Below are 16,156 nucleotides of genomic sequence, written 5' to 3' on the forward strand. Positions count from 1 at the left end.
TGGCTTTTTGATACAGGCTCTCACTATATAGCTCAGGCTGGCCTTGAACTCATGGCAATCCTCCTGCCTCAGCCTCCTGAGTGCTGGAATTACAAGTGTACACCACCATGTCTGACCTTCTTTATCTTTTTAAAAAAGAAAACTAGCCGCAAAATGCTCCATTCCACACATACGGGTGAGACAGTCCATTTCCAAACAACAGAAATCTCACGAGTATAGTGTGCCTTTGTTGTAATTCGTTTTTCGTATTTAACTAGACGGCACAGTTTGAAATTTTTCCGTTCTATTTTAATTTTTTTTTTTTTTTTTTAGACAGGCTCTTACTATGCAATTCAGGCTAGCCTGGAACTCGCTATGACCTCGAACTCGTGACAACCCTCCTGCCTTAGTCTCTCGAGTGCTGGGACTACAGACATGCACCATCATACCCGGCCTTTCTATTTTATTTTATGGTATTTATTTTTGCGGGGTGGGTACTGGGAATAGAACTCAGGACCTTGCACTTGCCAGGCAGATGCTTATGCCACTCAGCTATACCCTTGGCACATTGTTATTTTAAAACATAATACAAAATATATAGGCAAATGTTTCCTGTACAGTGCCAGATAATAAATACTATGTTTTGTGGGCTATAAGGTCTCTATCACTACTCAGCTCTGCCGTTATGGTATGAAAGCAGCAACAGACAACAGTGTATGGGCATGGCTGTGTTCCAATAACATCTACAGACACTGAAACATAAATTCCATACAATTTCGCATTTCACACAATACCACACCTTTAAACATTGCTTTTACCCATTTAAAAATATAAAAACCATTCTTAGCTCATGGGCCATAAAAAATAGACAGTGGGCACAAACTGGCCCATGAAGAGTAATTTGTAACTCCTGATATAAATACTTAATAGTTTATGATTTTACAGGCAACTCGATTGCAGGTATGACTCCTATTTCAGTCAAGAGTTTAAATTTTTTAAAAAGAAAAATAAAACAGAATTCATACCTTAGAACTAGAAGCACTTAACATGGTAGCTGAAATTCCTAATTGTTTTAAAACCATTAATTGGTCTTCCATAAGAGAGATCAGTGGGCAGATCACAAGTGTAAAACCTAAAAAAGAAAAAATCTACCTTAAACTTTATACCACCAACAGAATGAGCCGTGACCATTCACCTTCTTTACTGTAACTTGTAGGAATTATACAAGTTACAATTCAGGATTATACAATTCAGAAAATTTTCAATACAGTTTTAACAATACACTGCCTATTTCTTACCCTCACTAATAAGTGAGCTAGATATGAATAAATGGGCCAGCTATAGAGGTCCATGCCTTTGATCCCAGCACTTGGGAGGCCGAGGCAGGAGGACTGCCGTGAGTTGAATGACAGCCTGGGCTACACAGTGAGTTCAAGGCTAGGCTGAACTACATAGCAAGACACTGTCTCAAAACAAAAATTAAAAAAAAAAAAAAAGAGTAGGTGACAAACAAAGCGTCTTTGGCTTCTCTTTAGATGTCCCTCCAAAGCCTCATGCACTCATATGTGAGTTTCCTCAGAGGTGGCTGGATCTAGGATGTGTGAATACAGATTAAAGGTATGTGATAACTGAATTAGTCCACTGACTGGTTCAGCATAGTTCAAGGTGTGGATAATGGGAATGCCAGGTATGGGCGGCACAAACTAACAGGATTACAGCCTGGATGGAAGAAAAGGAAAAGGAAGGTTCACTGTTTCACTGTGTCCTGCCTGCCCTGCCCTTCTCTTCTCATGCCCCTATCCCCTGCCACCCTACCTTAGGACTGGCACCTCCACCGACTGTAAGTTAAAATAAACCTTTCTTCCTTTAATTTGTGGATGCCACCTGAGATGAATACACACTTCTCAAATGAAGAAATACAAAGGGCAAATAAATACATGAAAAAAAAAGTTCCACATCATTGGTCATTCGAGAGATGCAAATTGAAACAACTCTGAGACTTCATCTCACCCCACAAAGAATGGCTGTCATCAAGACATCAACCAGTAATAAATGTTGGAGGGGCCCTGTGGAAAAAAGGAACCCTTCTTCACTGTTGATGGCAATGTAGACTGGTGCAACCACTCTGGAAATCAGTCTGGAGATTCCTCAAAAAATTAGGATTAGAGGCCTCATTTAACCCAGCTATTTCCTTCGGGTATTTTCCCAGAAGAATTAAAAACATCATACCACAGTGATATATATGCACCCAGGTTTATAGCAGCACAATTTGTCTTAGCACAATCTTGGAAACAACCCAGATGCCCATCCACTGAGGAATGGATAAAACAGATGTGGTATTTTTATACAATTATTACTCAGCTATAAAGAAAAATAAACTAGAGGCTTTTATAGGTAAATGGATACAACTCGAGACCACACTCATAAGTGAAATAAATCACGACCCACATATGTAAACACCATATTGTCTCCCTAGTATAAGAACCTGAAAGAGTAAAAAAAATCTGAAAGGTACAAAAGATATTGTGAAAGGGAAAGAAACTGCTCAATGGGAAAGAACAACTGGGATGAGGGAAAAGAGAAAAAAAAGAAAGAAAGAAAAAGAGAAAAAGAAAAAAGAAAAAAAGGAATATATATATATATATATATACATATATATGTACACATACACACAAGATAGCTAGGATAATTGTATTACTAATATCTACTGGTTTATTGAAAGGAGCAGTTAATGTTAATTGTTTGATCAATATTGCATACCTGTATCTGGTAATATGAGCAACTACTTGGAAGATAACAATAAGTAATGCAACAACCATTGTTGATTTCTTACCATCTTGTTTTGAAATTCTGTATCTTTTTATTGTTTTGTGTTGCTTTTTGTCATTGCTTTTATTATTTTGTTTTTGTTCTTTTCCCTTTAAAGTAAAATTAATTAATTAATTAATCTGTGGCTGCAGTTATTTTGTCCCAGTAATGAGGAAGTAACTAAGGTACAAGATGAGTATAAGCTACTAAGCAAATATAAGACTAAACAGAACTTTGTACCTTATTCAGTCCTATAAAAATAAACATAGATTTAAACATTTTTAGTGATTAATTCACTATCATTTTTAAAATCATTATTTGTACTCTTGGCAAATTAATAGAAATCAGGTCAAATATTAAACAGTTACATCAGGGAAAAATTATCCCAAAACTTTCCAAACGAAAACAACCAACCTTATAATTAAGAATGTTAGTTGCATGAGTATTCTCCTTTTTGTACCATACTAATTTAGTCTAAGTAGAAATATGCAAACAATTTGACTGAAGATCATAATATGCCCCCTCTCTCGTAACTGAGATTGTTTATAATTATAAGATATATTCTAAATTATAAAAATTATATGGCTTTACATTTCTGCAGTTTGTTCCTTACAATAACCTGACAGAAGGCAGATATTTAAAAACACATATACAAATTATGAACTTACCAGGGCTTCTGGCCACTCAATTATTATCTCTCCTATATTTTCACCTTCTCTCTCATTTCCAACATTTTGCTCATTGCATTTAACGTGGTCAAATCTTTCTCACCTTTTGAAAAACCGTAGGTACTTTCTATGGTCTGAGTGTTGGTGTCCACCCCCGAAATTCTTTGACTGGAACCAAATTCCTAATGGGATAGTATTAAAAGGCAAGGCCTTTGGAACATGATGAAGTAATGATGTGAGGCCCGTTAGGAATATGATTAATGCCCTTGAAAGAGATGGAAAGGAGGCCCTTTCTGTGAAGATACAGCACGATGTCATCTCAATAGGCCCTTGTGAGACACCGAACGTGCTGGTCCTTGATCCTGGACTTCCCAGATGCCGAAACTGTGAGCACTAAACTGCCATGGCTTATAAGACACCGAGTCTGAGCCATTTTCTTATAAGACCTCAAACGGCAGCTAATTTACAACACCTTCTCTTCTTTCTCATTCTTTTCCAAAGAGTGCGCCGTGCTGACAAGCTCCACATTTTTAACTCTTACCCACTTCCAAACTACTGCTATTTGCTTAACATAAAAAAATGAAATACTTCACTCTCATGGCTTTAATGCTATCTTCACACTAACAGCCTCTAAGTCATGTAACTTCGATCTCTCACACCCAAGCTTAAGACCAAATATTCTTCGTCCCCTAGGTAGTACCACCTGGATGTCTTTGAGGCATCACATATTTGTATGTGCCAAATTGAATCCATCATTTTCTCTTTATCCCCATTTCTAAATAAGTTCTTTCTCCAGTATAACGTACTTCAGTATGTAACTAACTTCTATTAATATAGAGACAAATAAAACAAAAATACACTTGATTTTTACAAGTTAAATTGGGACTGTGTTTGAAAAGGATTTTAAAATATTAGAAAAATCATTTCAACTTAAAAGTCCCTCTTACAAATACTTACCATCTGAACATAATGCTGGTAACTGGTAACATAAGCTCTTCCCACCTCCTGTAGGCATAACAAGAAATATCTCCTCTCCAGCCATTGTTACATTAATAGTTTCAAGCTGAAGTGGTCTGAACTTCTGAAGTTTGAAGACATTTTGCAAAACATGATTAACTGTATCAGACCATGGAAAATCTAGAGAGAAAACACAAGTTAAAAATATGGGCATTATCAGGATTACAAGGGAGTCACAAACATAACTGACTGCTTTTACGGCATATAAAACTCAGACACACGTACTTAAGATGTTTAATATTGACAAACCCTAATATTAAATTTTGGTAATAATAATTTTGAGGTTAGTGCAACTCACTAAACTAAGCAAATTAAATGATATATTAAGAAACAGAATATAAAAAAGGAAACATTTGCCAGTTGAAAATTCATGCAAACAGAAGAGGAAAGTGTTCAGTGAGGTATTTGAAGAACAACCTGAATGCTGATCAGGAAATGTCTACTACCATAAAAAACTAAAACATCTTAACCAATATCTGGAGTGTTTGCTGTAACTACCTTGTATTTAAAAGTCAGTCACTGGGAAAAATTCTCAAAATAGAACCACAACTCCTTTTAGAGTTATAGTATTCTGTTATAATAAATGATAAACATAATGCTGCATTAAAGATTTTGAATTAATCAAGAATGGTTTGTTCACTATGGCAGGAAAATAAGCAAGGCTTTGGCAAGGTGTGTGAATAATTTCGGTGTTTTTTTTTTTTAGTTAAAACTTAGAAAATTTAGCTGCGATAAATATCTTATTTTGCAAGCATGGATCAATGTTGTTAAAACTCCTTTGGGAAAAAAATAAAGCCCAAATAATAAATGCTCAATTTAAAAATCACAGAATGTGGGCAAAGAAAGGGCTGCCTCCAAGTTTTCCACTCCAATGAAAGAACGGCAGTTTCACCTCTAAGCCTGCTAGAAAGCACAGACCCAGGCAGAATGATCTAAATTCTAGTTTTTAAAAAAGACAGAACACACAAAACTAGCCGAGAAAAAAGAAAAAGCAAACCTTCTTTATCCCAAGCCGCTGGTGAAGAATCACACTCTCTGCTGGCCCCAGCATCTGAATTCTCTAAACACTGCTTTATTTTCTTTGTTAGGGCTGATTTTTTCCGAAGAAGCTCCTGCTGCCTTTCCATAAGTTCTTGAATTTGAATATCTACTGCATGTAGTTCACTGCTCACAGAATCCAGTTCCTCGGTTAGAGCTACGGGGCACGGAGGAGAAACCATGACTGCCCACAGTTAATCACAATTTCGAGTTTCCTATTGATTGCTTGATGTTCTTTGCATAGAAACACAATAGTTTAGCGAGTGGTAAAGACTGTATATTTTGGTTTTTTGGGGGTTTTTTTGGTTTTTCTCCGGGACCAGGAACTGAACTCACGACCTTGCGCTTGCCAGGCAGGCGCTTTTGCCGCTGAGCTAAATCCCCAGCCCCAAGACTGTGTACCTTCAAGACTGTATATTTTGAAGGTACACAGGCTGGGGTCCAATCTCGGGTTTGCCTTCTACCTGCTGAGGATCTCAGGCCAGATACTCACCTCTCTCAGTTTCCTCTCATAAAATGCGGGCAGTACCTAACTTTCATGATATTAGAAAAAATTAAGTGTGCTAACACATTGAAAGTTCTTGACAAAGTATTGGATTAAAAACTTAATAAATCATAGTTACTATTTTTATTATGTCACAGAGCAGTGGTCCAACAATCTCCTAAGTCATCTACACAAGGTGACCGGACTGTGAAGCAAAATGAAATTAGCCCCCTAATTATTTCGCTACCGTTCCATGAACACATTTATATTTTGCCCGTTATGGTGTCAAGGTAAAGAGCTGCTAATTATAAACAAGATGATGTAACAAGTAAACAAAATCTGTGCTACTGGAGCTGGTAATACAACTTCATCAGAATTAACTTATAAAGAAGCCTCAAGGTATGACCCTAATCAACCCAAGTATTAAAGTCCAGATGAGATTTGTTTTGACAACAATGGAAACTAGGAAAACTATAGGCTGGTGCTTCCCAACGCAGTTGTCTGCACTAATCAGTCACAATGCCACTTCCTAAGATGAACTTTTACTGTGGAATTAAAATAGGATATAGTCATGGCTTTGTGTTGTACCACCTGCCCAAATTCACTGCTCTGCATGATTCTGGGCTGGGTGTGGCCACAAGTGACCCCTGAAGGATGGAAAAGGTGGAACTGAGGCAGCAGCCACGTTTCCATGGGGATGACTGGCACACAGTCAGATACTACTGCAGCTCATACTCACTGGCAGACATCTGTTGGTTCACCTTATTGGAATGGCGCAAAAGCCAGTTCCTCCAGCCCCTGCTAAATCTCCTTGGGGCAGCAAGTTAGCCCACAGCTTCTTGGCTTCTCTGAATCTTTGGTTAGGTTTGTTAGCAATTTTCTGCATCAAAGGTACCAGCTCTTCAACAGGATCCCACCATCCTGGAACTCAAAGCCCTGGGGAAGGGATAACATACTGACCCAAGTCCCAGTGAGGAACCAATAGGTACCGCATTGTCTCCATTTGATCCAGCTTGTCCTTGCGGGTTCCAGCTTATCCCACAGGGAAACTCATGCATACTTGACATCAGTCTTGCTCACTGCGGCCGCTGCTGACCAGAGAAAGCTGCCTAACCAGCTCCATGATTGATCACATAAGGACTGATCCCTAGAAAAAACCTCTTATAATACTCCTAATAAACCTTCTCATTGGAGTAAATCCTAAGTACCACCTAAGTATCCCAAGCATCGTGATCCTTATGACAGAAATTTAATGGGGTCTCTGAACTGCTGTTGGGCCACTTCAAATTGACTCTCTGATCTGACTAGATTTAAGAGCATTAAAGACCCTTTTTCCCCAGGTAAGGGGGACATAGCTGTTACGTGGCATGCAGTAGGAAAAGGTATCTCGATAATATTCTGCAGACATCAGTAAATTAAGTTATGTAAGGAAGGCAAGGCTCTAGGTGATCAAATGTTTGCTGTTACAGAACATTCTAGTGAAAATTATGGAGTTGGATGGTTGCTTTTATGTATGCAGACAATCTGAAGGGGAAAATGCACAATCTTTATTAAGCAACTTTTACAGTTTGTGTGTGGATGTCCCCCAAAAGCCGCATGCAGTCATGAGGTGGGCTTCCAGAGTTCATGATTGATTCATGGTCCAGCGTTGGGATTATGAATGTCAGTGCTATGCCTGCCTTGGGGCAGGCAGTTTGCACACAATGTAAAGGAGGGAAAGAAGCTGCTTGCCTCTGTCATCTCCTCCCTTTTGCTCTTGGTGCTTTTGCTATTTTCCACTGCCATGAATAGTTGCCCTCTGCCATGTGCCACTCTGCCTTGGAGCCAGCCAAGTATGGACTGAAACCTCCACAAACTGTGAGCTAAATAAAACCTTTCCTTCCTTAATTCTGGGTATCAGGTATTTTGTCTCAGCAATGACAGAAAAGTGACCAAGACAGGGTCCTTAAAGTTTCTATGGTTGTCCTGAAAGAAACTTTTATTGCCTAAAACTACAGGGCCAAGATTTCTGAAAAATTAATCCTAAATCTAAATCCTACAGGTGGCTGAATTATGATGTGAATTGAATTCGCAACCTCCCAACAAATTTCATGTTACATCAAGGGGACTGGGAAGGAATATAACAAAAATTGGGATGAAAATGTAAGAGTAGACTCCAAAGAAGCAAGGGACTTGAACCACTAAGTTTTCCCAAATCACTTTTCCCCTGCCTCCCCCATCTGGAACTATCTCCTCTCTCCTGAAATACCTATAATGGCCCTTACTGTATTATAAGGGATTGCTAATCCTACAGATGGCTCTGATTCTAGTAAAGAGTCTGATTTGAATCATGGTGACACAGTCACAGTCCTTCCACCAACTTTCAAAGTTGAATAAATTCATAGGACCAGAAACACATGAATAAAGTCAAGATTGGGCCACCTTGAGAAAAGAAGATACAGCTAAAAATTTATGTGGTAAATCTTCCCATTAGTCTTCTACAGAGAAATATGGCAGGGTAACTATGCTTTGGGAAAAAGAAAAATGACTTTGAAATTACTGAACATTAGTACTGGCATTGATGCTAACTATAGAAGAACCATAATGTCACTGTGACCCACCAGTCAGAATATGGATTGGACTTTACATAAGTCAGCAACTTTGGTTCAGATCTGGCATGCAAAGGGCTCAGAGGGTCATCTCTCTCACTGTGTGGTTATTGTCCCATAATGTAAAATTCGAAAATACACACACCAAGTAGCAGAACCCATACACTGATATCCTGGCCCATATGAGGGCTACTATGGGTAGAAGAGGTCAAGTGGAAGCCAGTAAAACTGCCTTTATCTACCAACACATTACACCAAACCATTACTGCATTTCTGTAGGGTTTACAGAGATTTGTCATTCACATCAACAACTTGAAAGAACACATCTCCATTCAACTTGTGCTGCCTGTGAAGAAGACAAATAGATCCTAGAAGATGACAGAGAATTATAGAATATCAGTAACACTGTGGCTCCAAAATCAACTGCTGTTTCATGTGTGATTTTATTTATGAACACAAGGTATCTCCTAACATGTCATGGCTCTTCATCTGCTGAATGCTTTACTCTCTATACCTTTACAACTGTTGCAAAAGACCACCCGAGGAAGTTTGCAGGGCCCGCAATATACCTTCACTATCCCATCTCAGAGCTTCACCAGCACTTCAGTCATATTCTAACCTGCAGGGATCCTGACTGTCTCCTCAATCCACCAGACATCACCCTGGCTCACTACACTGATGACATCAGGCTTATCTGACTTGCTGAGCAAGAAACAGCAGAAACAGCTACTCTATACAAATCTATTACCATAAACACGTCAGAGACGGAAAACAAGTGCCATAAAAACTCAGAGGCTTGCTACTCTGGTGAAATTTCTAGGAGCCCAAGGGTGTGGGACAGGTTGAAACATCCTCGCAAGGTGAAGGACAAGTTTCCACATCTGCCCTTTCTTATTACTAAGAAAGGCATGCAAAGCCCAACAAGATTATTTGGACTTGAGAAACAACAAATACTTCATTTGCCAAGTAACTCAAGAGGCTGCCCATTCTGAGCAGGCCCCTGAAATACAGGCACTGCTGCTATAAATCCTTTCTTACCATCAGAGCAGATGTCCAACAGACCCAATGGTGACTAAAAAGTCTGTGACAAGCAGGGATATTAGGTGACACCTCTGGTATACAGGTGAGTCACAACACAGAATCAGGATTTGGGGCAAAGCTACGCTAAGCTCTACAGATCACAACTATCCTCCTTTTAGAAACAACGGGCGTGCTCCTGAGTCTCACCAAAGACTAAATTACCATGTGACTTGTGCTGCCTATTGTGAAGAAGAAATCATCTGGTTCATCAACTTATAAGGCAGACTGCCATCATCGTAATGGAAGTGGTTCAGGCAAAAGTGAGTTCAAGTAGGTTCTGGGGAAAGGCAGGAACAAGCAAGGGGTCCAAATGTTTGAGGACCGCTACCCCACCTCCTCCTTGTCAGTTTGGGGGTCCTCTGTAACTACTTCCTTACTGTTGGACTGAGAAAGGCAAAAGGTGCAAGTTTGATGCACAGATTTGCAGGATGTGCTGGCACTATCCAAAACTAAACGACTAAAACCATTCATAGGCCTGGAATGTAAGGGGGGAAGTGGGGGTAGCTCCTGTTATTATTGCCCTCATTCACTTGCCATTTTATTGCCAGCAAAATCCAAATTTTTGCTGCTCATCTGCAAAATTTTGGACTTTGTTAGTCCGACTTTCTACTTATCAAGGAAGCAATGCTTCTACCAGAGGAAAAGGCAATAGTTCTATCAGACTGGAAGCTGAGTGTCACCTGGCCACTTAGGGTTGCTCAGATCAAGAAATCAATAAAGAAGATCACTGTGCTGGCTGGGGCCGGTGACCCTGATTATCAAGGGGAAACAGGATTGCTATGACACTACAGAGGTCAGAAGGACTTCCTCTGAAACGTAAGGGATCCTCTAGGATACCTCTGACCATTCCTATGTCCTGTGATTAAGGTAACTGGAAAATTACAACAACCAAATATAAGCAAACAGCTATGGTAAATCTATACCCAGCAAGAACCCATAACCAGCTGAGGTGCTTGCTGAGGGGAAAAGGTATGGAATAGCTAGCTGAAGAAAGCAGTTATAGAATAAAAGCTATGATCATATGGCCAGTTTAGAAACAAGAACCATAACAACTGTATGTTTTTCTTTCTTATTTTGTTACTTGCATATATACCACATTTGTAGGAGCGGAGTGTTTTTGTTTGGCCCTTTCCTCTTGTTTGAATATCTAACGTAAAATGCATTATTAGTAGTTAACCTCATATGTCAAGATTTAAATTTCAAGATTGTCAAGAAAACTATGATTCAGCAAACACAGGAATAAGCATCAATCAAAGATCAATGACAAGATTTTGCATCCCCCTCTGGGGAGACAATGAGTACGTACTTGGTTGTACAAGGGACAGTTACATATAAGCAGAAGTGTGATTTTTGCCACTGCCTTTACTTGGAAGTTAAATACGACTAAAAAAGGAATGTGTAGGTCCAAGCACACACAAGGTGGAGCCTGGTGGTTCTGTGCTATAACAGCTGGCTAGAACTATGTTTCCTAGGATGCTTGCCCCTGCAGAGTTCTAGATTAGGGTTGCACAAAAGAACTCTCTCAGAGATTTGGAAGGCAGGAGGGAAGCAGCAGACATAGTTTCCGTATTAAGAAAGGCAGTGCAGGATGGGAGCTGGTGACCTCACTGGCAACTCCAGCTGCTGCTAAAGAACCTTGGGGTAACAGTGGGGTCGACAGCAACTCCAGAGACTACCGGCTCCCCCTTCTGCTGGTTCTCTGAACCCTGTGTCAGGCTGTATGCAACGAGATGGTAAAGTACAGGTCTCCTCCATCATGGAAATTAGATTAGAGGCAATGAGAGACTAATACTGGCTTTAGTGAGAAACTAATTCTTCTTCAGAGGTAGTAGTTTGTCCTTCCTTCCCCTATTCCACATCCATCCTCTCTTCCCACCCACTAGCTCTGCTAACTTCAGGCCCAGTGCTAGACACACAGACAACACACACAGAGAAAGTTTAACCACTTCCCGTATCACTTAAGATTAATCCCTATCATATATATCCTTTCTAACTATCATGGTGTTTCCAATTCTCTGATCAAATTTTACCTGACACAATATTAATGTGAACCCATGCAACAATGTCAACATTGTACCTTAGACAAAATCCTGAGGGACTAAAAATATAAGAAAGTACAACTAGCTGGGCATGATAGCACACACTGTAATCCCAGCACTCAGAAGGCTAAGGCAGGAGGATCTGTGAGAGTTCGAGGCCAGCCTGGGCTATAAAATGAGTTCAAGGCCAGCCTGAACTGCATAGCAAAACCCTGTCTCAAAACAAACAAACAAAAAAAGTACAACTAGTTGTAATAAATCAGGGTATTTTAACATTGTTTTATTTAGAATCATACCATTTCTAATGCTGGCCTATACAACACACGTCACTATAGGATGTGAAATTTAAAAGTTAAACAAATGATTTTACCAATCTATAATGAAAGGAGCTACAAATCATAGGGCTTATTACTGCTACTATATCTCAAGAGTTTATTGAGGGGTATCACATTCCAGTGTTCCTAAACTTATAGCAGACACATGGGAGATCTCATTCTTTACAGATAGTACTCTTCTGTCAAACTGAAATTAACAATGAATGTAATTATCTCCCATGGGAAGCTAGCAAATCTAAAGCAACAAACCAAAGTGAATTTCAAAGAGGCATTTCAACTACAGTTCAACAACAGGGTAGAACAATAGAAGAGGTAACCATTAACTTCTTAAAATACATTTATTTAATTATTGAGTTATTTCTAAGTCAAATCTCACTGATAAAGTTTAAAGCTTTCTTTACTAAAATAACATGACGTTTTTTAAATGACCATATTGAACAGAGTTTGTGGTGAGCAACACCTCTTAAAGTCTCATTTTTGCCATGATGGGTCAACATTTAATATAATTTAAATTGTTACCATTTATTACTAACCTTCAGCCTGTGACAATGAATCATGAAACAAAGCTAAAATCTTATGTCATTATGCATTCATGTTTATATGTAAATAAATAGCAAACTTGTACATCTTGTTCATGATAGGTAGTATTCCACATTCAAGAGTACCATTTTCTTTTCTAAATCTGAAAAGAACCCTATCTTGTTCCCCTACTGGTAGAAGTAGTATGTAGCAACGGCCATATTCATTATACCATACCAAAGTCTGAAAATTTATCATGGTGTAAGTTCCTTACCCTGCTAAGCATCTGGTAACCTAACAGATAGCAAGATCTTGTTTCATAAGTACATTACAATCTCATGAAGTTTATAGAAACAGATAGACAAAAATACACCAAAATGCTCAAGTATTTGCATAGGAAAGTAAAATAATACACGTTTTTCTTTTATACTTAAAAAAAGATCTCAAATAACTCCACTTGCAGGAATTTACCTTAAGGAAATACACAATGTGACTGAAAAATACAACCAATATTTAAATTTTTAAAAATTTATTACAGTAAAATACACATTGTCATTAATTCTCAAAATATTCCCTGCCTTTGAAAACACTTATCCCATCATTCTTGCCACTTTCTGAAGCAGTTCTGGAAGCTGTTTTAAGTGCCTATTTTCAGTTGCACTATTGGGCTGCCTTGATGACTTGAATCACTTCAAAACATTTGCTTTTCCTGGTCCTTTTGGGAGAGAGCAAGAACTCGCAGGATGTCAGATCTGATGAATAAGGTGGATAAAGACATATTATAATCTTCCTACAAGCCCATTTTTCTGTTGGGTGACACTCAGCAGCAGCATCTACCATATTTTTCTTTTTATCATACTTTATAAAGACACTCAGGCAAAAAAGACTCCCAGAATTGCTTCAAGAAGTGATAAGAGCTGGGGATATAGCTCAGTGGCACAGTGCCTGCCTGGCAGGCACAAAGTCCTGAGTTTGATTCCCGGTACCAAAAAAGAAAAAAAAAAGAAGTGATAAGACATAAATATTAGAAGAAAGGGGGAGTATTTTGAGGGAGATTAATAGCAATGTACTTTTTACTATAACTTCTATTTAAGCATTCAGCATATAGTTTGATCACCCCATATACTCAGAGAAGCACAAAAAGATTTAGATTTAAATATGTTCAATACACCATTATTTACATTTTAAAAATGCACACAGCCTAAGAGGTTAAGTAAGTTAATACTGCCATTCCAAAACAGCAAAAACAGTACACAGGTTAAAGCAGAATAAACTAATAACACAGAATTTAACAATATATCTTTGTTCAGTTTTTACATTGTTTTAAAAATCACATTATAAACTAATATGGACAATTTTTAAAAATTTGTTAAAAAATAATATAACTACAGCTAACAGCATTAATTTGAGTAGCAGGAAAAGGATTTATATTTTATTCTTCATACTTCTTTAGGTTCCTAGAAGTGTATCAAAAGCATATTCCCGGGAACCTTGCACATCCCTAATGATACAGCCACACTACGGCAAGATGGTAGTTCCTCAAAATCGTACAGCAGTACCATATGATTGAGCAACCCTAATTCTAGTTATGCACCCAAAAGAACTGAAAGGCGGGACTTAAATTGATATTTTCACTCCAATGCTCACTACAGTATTACTCACAATACCCAAAAGGTAAGAAAAAAACAAAAAAAAGTGTTCATCAACAAAAGAAAGGAAACACAAAATGTATACACAACATGCAATGGAATATTGTTAACTTTAAAAAGGAATGGAGTTCTGACACATTTTGCAAAGTGGGTGAATCCTGAAGACACAGTGCTACAGGAAAAAGGCCACACACAAAAGGACAAACACACAGTTCCACGCAAAGTACCTAAAACAGTCCAGTGCAAAGAGGCAAAAAGAACAGTAACCTTCAGAGGCTGGGAGAAAGGAAGTAATGAATCATTTTAATAAATACAGAATTTCAGTATGGGATGATGAAAAACTTCTCTAGATGGGTAGTGGTTACGGCTGCACAACAATATGAGTGTCCTTAATATCAAGGAATCTTTCACTTGATAAAAACTAAATGGTTAATTTTGTTGTCTATATTTTACTATAATAAAAACCTGAAAAATTCATTTCTATAATCAGAATTTTTAAAACATTTCATCAAAAGACATATAATTCAAAATAGAACAAAATGAACTACAAAGAGTAATCACTTCCACTAACCTGAAACGGACGCCATTTCTAAAACTGAACTGGAGATCCAAATTTCTTTCTAGAAATGAAAGAACAAATATGGCAACAAGTTTTTATTTGGGTGAGTGACATAGATCAGGAGAAAAGTGTCTGCTTAACGTGCTTGGAGTCATGGGTTTGATCCAAAAACAACCAAAGAGGACCACCAACAATGCTCAATCAACTACTAAGATCATCTGTCACTACTAACTAAGCAGGAAAAAAAAAGTTAGAAAGTAAACTGTATATTGCAATGACCTTTTTAAAAGACGATTCTTCCCAAATGGAAAAGTTTCTGGATTTTGGCAAGATAATCAACATTTAAAACTACAAAAGTAGCTTCATGACCGTCCTGCTCTTACTCAGTCTACTTCCTATATAGAATTACGCCCCTCTAACATATAATTCTGAAGCCACCCACTGGGCTGGAATGATTGGTGCGTCTTTCCTGTCTTCCTAAATGGGAACAGAACGGCTACATTACTAAAAGTAAACAAGAACTTCATCCTACAATTATAATATTCCTTCCACAGACTGTAAAATCCTCCAAATCCTCCAGCAGGGCAAGTATTGAGTCACTTTACCTTTGTATTCACGTAGCCTAGCAAAGTGCCTTGTATTTAGGGCAGGACCATTTTAGCAGGGGCTATTTCCACGCTTCTGAAACAATAGGATCTATATCCAGTTTTCACTATTGTTTTCAATGCCTCATTGGCTGTTAACACTGTTCCTTCCCCAAATTATGTAACTTAATAGCATAAGGTATCTCAAAGTATATTTGAAAAGTAATAAACTATAGCAGGTCTGCAATTCCAAAGTATGAGCAAGATACCTACAAAAGGAAAAGAATGTGTGGAGTGCCAGCTTGTCATCAATATTGAACTGTACCGTGGAACAACAAGCTAGACCAGACCCACGTCTCTCCAATCCTAGCAACCTGCATTTACAGCCAGCAAGAACTTAATAATACCCTTCCTTACTCTACTGGGAAGCAGAGAAAGGAAGAAGCACCTCAAGCAGTATTTCCCAATAAATTATGCCTATTACTAAACAAGCTTTGACCAGGCCTCATGAGTTGAAATCTGTACAAAAAAAAAAAAGAGAGAGAGAGACTGGTCGGCAAGCGAAAGTCCCCGTAAAGGCCCGACTTCCATCAGCCGGGAGCAGTGACTAAAGCGCTGACTTCTCCCCTGCCTGAGTACTTGGGGAAGGAAGTGCTGGGGATACCCTGGCCTCACCCTCTGGCAGGAGAGGAAAAGATCAAAGAAGGAGCGCCATGCAACTGGCTCCTCAAAGCAGTACCAGGAGTTACCCCACAATCTCTATCCACAAAGGAGTCGCCTCTGACGCCCGGGTCTCCAACCCCGAGGCG

At 38.6% G+C, this 16,156-nt stretch overlaps 1 protein-coding gene across 2 annotated transcripts in view; it reads right to left on the minus strand.

The window, feature by feature from the left end:
* Positions 1 to 14,824, minus strand: part of Recql (RecQ helicase-like) — a 33,266-nt gene extending 18,442 nt beyond the window's left edge. Inside the window, exons 1-4 of one of the 2 annotated variants that reach the window (XM_013511493.1) lie at positions 14,776 to 14,824; positions 5,470 to 5,667; positions 4,413 to 4,592; positions 1,005 to 1,111 (exon numbers count right to left, since the gene is read on the minus strand). In XM_013511493.1, coding sequence (XP_013366947.1) covers positions 1,005 to 1,111; positions 4,413 to 4,592; positions 5,470 to 5,667; positions 14,776 to 14,791 — 501 coding nt within the window. In that variant the 5' untranslated portion in view covers positions 14,792 to 14,824. Of the gene's footprint in view, positions 1 to 1,004; positions 1,112 to 4,412; positions 4,593 to 5,469; positions 5,668 to 6,954; positions 7,147 to 14,775 lie in introns of those variants that run through there. The other variant, XM_005379058.2, reaches the window with a different exon arrangement.
* Between the last annotated feature and the right edge of the window lie 1,332 nt (positions 14,825 to 16,156).

This window comes from Chinchilla lanigera, unplaced genomic scaffold (genome assembly GCF_000276665.1).
Source record: "Chinchilla lanigera isolate Chin_1 unplaced genomic scaffold, ChiLan1.0 scaffold00012, whole genome shotgun sequence".
Classification (NCBI taxonomy): domain Eukaryota; kingdom Metazoa; phylum Chordata; class Mammalia; order Rodentia; family Chinchillidae; genus Chinchilla; species Chinchilla lanigera.